General features: G+C 40.0%; 1 protein-coding gene across 1 annotated transcript; it reads right to left on the bottom strand.

The window, feature by feature from the left end:
* Window positions 1–456: 456 nt before the first annotated feature.
* LOC119807007 (DNA topoisomerase 1-like) lies at window positions 457–3,760 on the bottom strand. Its single transcript, XM_038319143.1, is given in 2 exon segments — window positions 457–1,811; window positions 1,814–3,760. Coding segments are annotated over 2 exon segments (2,286 nt in total). The 5' UTR covers window positions 3,654–3,760; the 3' UTR covers window positions 457–1,365.
* Window positions 3,761–4,458: the final 698 nt, after the last annotated feature.

The following is a 4,458-nucleotide window of genomic DNA, read 5'->3' as shown; positions in this document are numbered from 1 at the left end:
TTGTCTAAAACCAAGCATGCTTGTTAAAGGAAAATCCAAAATCTCTGTCTCATGTCAGAAGAGCCACCTGATATAGAACAGAAGAAAAACCAAAATTAAGGAACTATTCTATTGTCACTAATCTAATAATTCTTTTTTTTTCCGTTAAGTTGTAGGAGTTTATTTTAAATAACCTACAGTTGATTAAAAGGGAATTCATGATAAAAATAGAAGATACTTGAGGAAAGATGAGGGAATGGACTCTGCACACACACTAAACTAACAATGCCTCTAAAACTAATGATTATAGCAAAAAATGTCTTCACATTAAAATTTTGCTTTTTATGTTCCCCCCCCCCCTTTTTTACACAATTACAAAAGAAAAAATAAAAGCCCTAAAATCTTGATTATTTTTACTTTTTGGGTTTTTTTGGGTTTTTTGTTTTGTTTTGTTTTTGTTTTTCTTGGACCAAATGCTCATTTTCCTCTAAATTTATTGACCTGTGGAAGTTTTTAGACAACAAAATCTCTCAGATGAAAGACTGGGGTTTCCAAAGAAAAAGAATGGCTCTCTTAAAGGGTACAAAGAATGCTCCAAACAAAAAATGATGGGAAAATGGTTTCAGTCACTGATTATTTCATTATCCTTAGACTCACTCGCCCTTTATCCCTCCCCACCCCAAGCTACACGATCTTTAAGACCAAGAAGAAGGCTTAAATATTTTAAAATAATTAAAAAGAAATAAAAATTCACATTTAAAAAGGAACACTCAAGTCAGGAAATATTTTCCCATCATGCTTTTCTGTGAATAGGTGTCTGAACCAAAACACTGCCGATGTCACAACTGCTTCAAGTTTAATGAAAACTGATTCCCATGACGATAGAGTGACAACTCTAATAGGTGTGCTGGGTTTTTGATTTGTTCTACTTAATTTTAAATTCCTGAAATAGGGGAGAGAAGGGAGTTTAGGAATTTATTTCTATTAAAATATAGAAGTTATTGCAAAACCCTAACTGTAAAAACGCACCAATATAATCAGACTGTGCATACAGTAGCTGAGAGAATCCAAACATTGCAGCAAAACTGAATTTGCCTGGCAGGATGCTGACAAATTCCCATTCACTTGCTCTCTTGAAAATAAAAATAAAATTCAAAACAAATCAAACAGCTAGAATTTTGATATCTGAAATATTTTTAAATAAGTTGTCCATAGGACAACTGGCTCAGCTCTCCCTTATAATATCTCCAGGTCTATCTTTTTGCAAAGATGTTGGTTTGTTAAGACTTGTAGCCTCTCCCTCAGGTGTGAGGGCAAGTGAGGCTCAGTTTATCCATCTTTCCCAAACCACACTGTCCCTTTTCATAGAACCCCTGGCAAGACTGGTCAAAACTCGTAGTCCTCATCCGTCATATCAATGGCCCAAGCAAACTTCTCCCTCTGGGTTTTGTTGTAAATCTTCTCAATTGGGACCCCCCACTTCTTACACCAAGCCACTGTGATCCTAGGATCCAGATAATTAAGTTTGGAAGTTCCCAAGGCAATTTGTTTATTCTCTTCTCGATCTGTGGCTTGAACTTCCAGCTTCATCAGCTGCTCTTCTAGTCTCTGTACAGCCTTCTTTTTTGATTCTACAACCTTCTTGGTCTTTGCATCCTTCATGACTTTGGCATCAGCCTTAGCACTTTTCAGGTCCCTTCGAGCATCTGCTAGCTGGTCTTTCTTGGCATCAATCTTAGACTGCAAGTTCATCATTGACTTCTCAAAGGTCTTTGGTGGCGCCCTCTGGTGGTTACAAAGAATTGCAACAGCTCGATTGGCACGGTTATAAGAATCTTTGCTGGTACATTATCATCAGGGACTGTGAGCTCTTTAAGCTGCTGTTGTAGCGTGATGGACGCATTGTATGTACGGAACACCTTAGCGGTCAAACCTTCCATGAGATCCTGAAGGTGCTTATTTAGAATGCCAGTATTAAGTCGATCAAAAAGATCATCCTCGGGCTGCTTGTTCTCCATAAATAGTTGTAAGTTCTTAAAAACTCTTTTCTCAACTGGGACTTTATTATAGTATCTGATTGAGTCCTTTCCAGGAAAGTCAAATTCCACCACATATTCCTGACCATCCAATTCCGGGTGTAGATTGATGTGTTCCACTCTAAGTGAACAGCAACCCACAGTGTCTGCTGTTTCTCCTTCCTCCTTCTCATTGCCTGCTCTCAGAGCAAGCTTATCAATGAAGTACAGTGCTACAGCTCTCTGCCGAACTTTCATCTCTTTGGACTTCCAGTCTTCCCGATACTGATTTCGGATCTTGTCCAAACATTTCTTCAGCCGTCGAGCAGTCTCGTATTTCTGCCAGTCTTTCTCACCCTTGATTCGTGAACTGGGATTCAGCATGATGTATTTAATAGAACCCTGGATATTCTCTGTCCAGGAGACCAGCCAAGTAACCTTGTTATCATGTCGGACTTCTTTCCATTTATGTCCTGGAGGAGGAGAAGGAACCTTGGCATCTTTGCTACAGTTGATAATGATGTCCTCAGGCATGATTGTTCTCTTCAGCATGCCCATCTTGGGATGGTTACCCCGGCCACGGAAAAGCCCTGGAGGCTCTATCTTGAAGTTGGCAATCCGTTCTCTATGATTATCCATAACACAAAAGCCATATTCTTTCAATAATTTTTCATTTTCTTCTTTGATTTTCAATTTTTCTTCCTTGCTCATCTGCTTCCGAGCCTCCGACTGTGCTTTGAAATACTGGCTCATTTGTGTGAAGTCGCATTTGCTTAGGTTGGTAATCGTATTTTTCTCGTCATTAGTCGTTTCCTTTCTCCAATCTTTAAAGAAATTTTTTCTGAATATTTCCTTAGTAGTATATTCATGGTCAAGCATTTTTGCAAAGAATGTAGCTACTTCTTCTGCTTTGGGACTCAGCTTCATAACTTTACCATCATAATAAAACTTGACACCCTCTGGGAGAGGCTCATATGGTGGAGCAAAGACAGGCCCTTTATGTTCTAAAAATTTCCACTTGATGCCTTCAGGATAGCGTTCTTCCTCCCACCATTTCCACTTCTGCTCCTCTTCCTTTTTTGGCTTCTTTTTCTTGTTATCTGACTCAGCAACTTTTTTATCTTTGTCTTTATTCTTGGGTTTTTTCAATTTGCCATCCTCTTCTTCTTCTAATTTTCTTTTCTTCTCCTTCTTGATATCTTCCGTCTTAATTTTCTTAGGTTTATAATCAGCATCATCCTCGTCTCGAGGTCTCTTCAGTGGCTTTATATCCTCTTTTGGAGAAGCAAAATAGCTATCATCTTCAGGTTCATCTTTTATTCGTGGTGGACTAGAGAAGCCATTTTCCTTCTCCTTCTTTATTTTTGCATCCCCAGCTGCTCTAATCTTTTCCTCCTTTCGTTTTTCTTTGTCTCTGTCTTTATGTTTGTCTTTATGTTTTTCTGAGCTTCCATCCTTATGTTTGGTTTTCTCTTTCTCTTTATGTTTCTTTTCAGAATCTTTATGTTCACTGTTGCTATGTTTAGACTTTTCCTTATCCTTCTTATGCTCTTTATGCCGGTGTTCTCGATCTTTGTGTTTATCTTTGTGTTTGTGAGAATCATTCAATCGGAAATCCGCTTCGATCTGGGAGTCGTTGTGCAGATGGTCCCGGCTCATGTCGGCCGGCGGGGGGACGCTGAGGGCTCAGAGGCAGCGCGGGGGAAGAGACGCGGACGGTCGGGGCGGCCTGAGCAGGCGGTCGGAGTTTCCCGAGAGGACGAGCAGATGGCAGCCGCGGGCTGACACTCCTGGGGCAGCTGAGGAGGCGGCGACAGCGGCGGCGATGCTGACAGACTGCCGGGCGGGCGGGCGGGCGAGCGAGAACAGACCCCCAGCAGTTGTGTAACAGCCTAAGTTCGCATTTCCCCTCTAATAATTCTTTGGTTTTATTTTGACTCTTTAAAACTTCTCTTAAGGCATAAATGTTATCTCAAAATTTATAAGCTTATATAACATATATATTAAACTTTTGTCATGATACTAATGGTCATATAGAGTAATAACTAATTCTAGAAAAAGCCTTTATCTAGCTTCCTATACATTATTTCAGGTTTGTGTCTTTATCAGGTAAGTAGGAGCTAAGTATTTGTACTCTGGATCTGCAAATAAAAAATAACAAATTATGGCCCTTTAATCTCATCAAGATCTGCTGCATGTAACATTTAAAATGTTTTTTTCTGCAGTGAACCATGACCATTCCTAACAGTGACCTTTGAAGTCTTCAAAAGGAGTGTGGGACCCAAATACAATGATTCTACCTGGATTGTGGTAATGCCACTAAGCTGACAAACACCACCCAGAGTTGGCTTTGGACTACAAACTGCTCAGCACAATTTCAAGGTGGCTAGCTGAGATGGTTCAGCCTCACAGACTACTTACTCTAGCCAGGACTTGAGTTAAGTCCTGTACTATCTATTACACA

This window comes from Arvicola amphibius, chromosome 2 (genome assembly GCF_903992535.2).
Source record: "Arvicola amphibius chromosome 2, mArvAmp1.2, whole genome shotgun sequence".
NCBI lineage: Eukaryota > Metazoa > Chordata > Mammalia > Rodentia > Cricetidae > Arvicola > Arvicola amphibius.
Note: the sequence above shows the minus strand (reverse complement) of the source record. Positions and strands in the feature narration are given on the sequence as shown.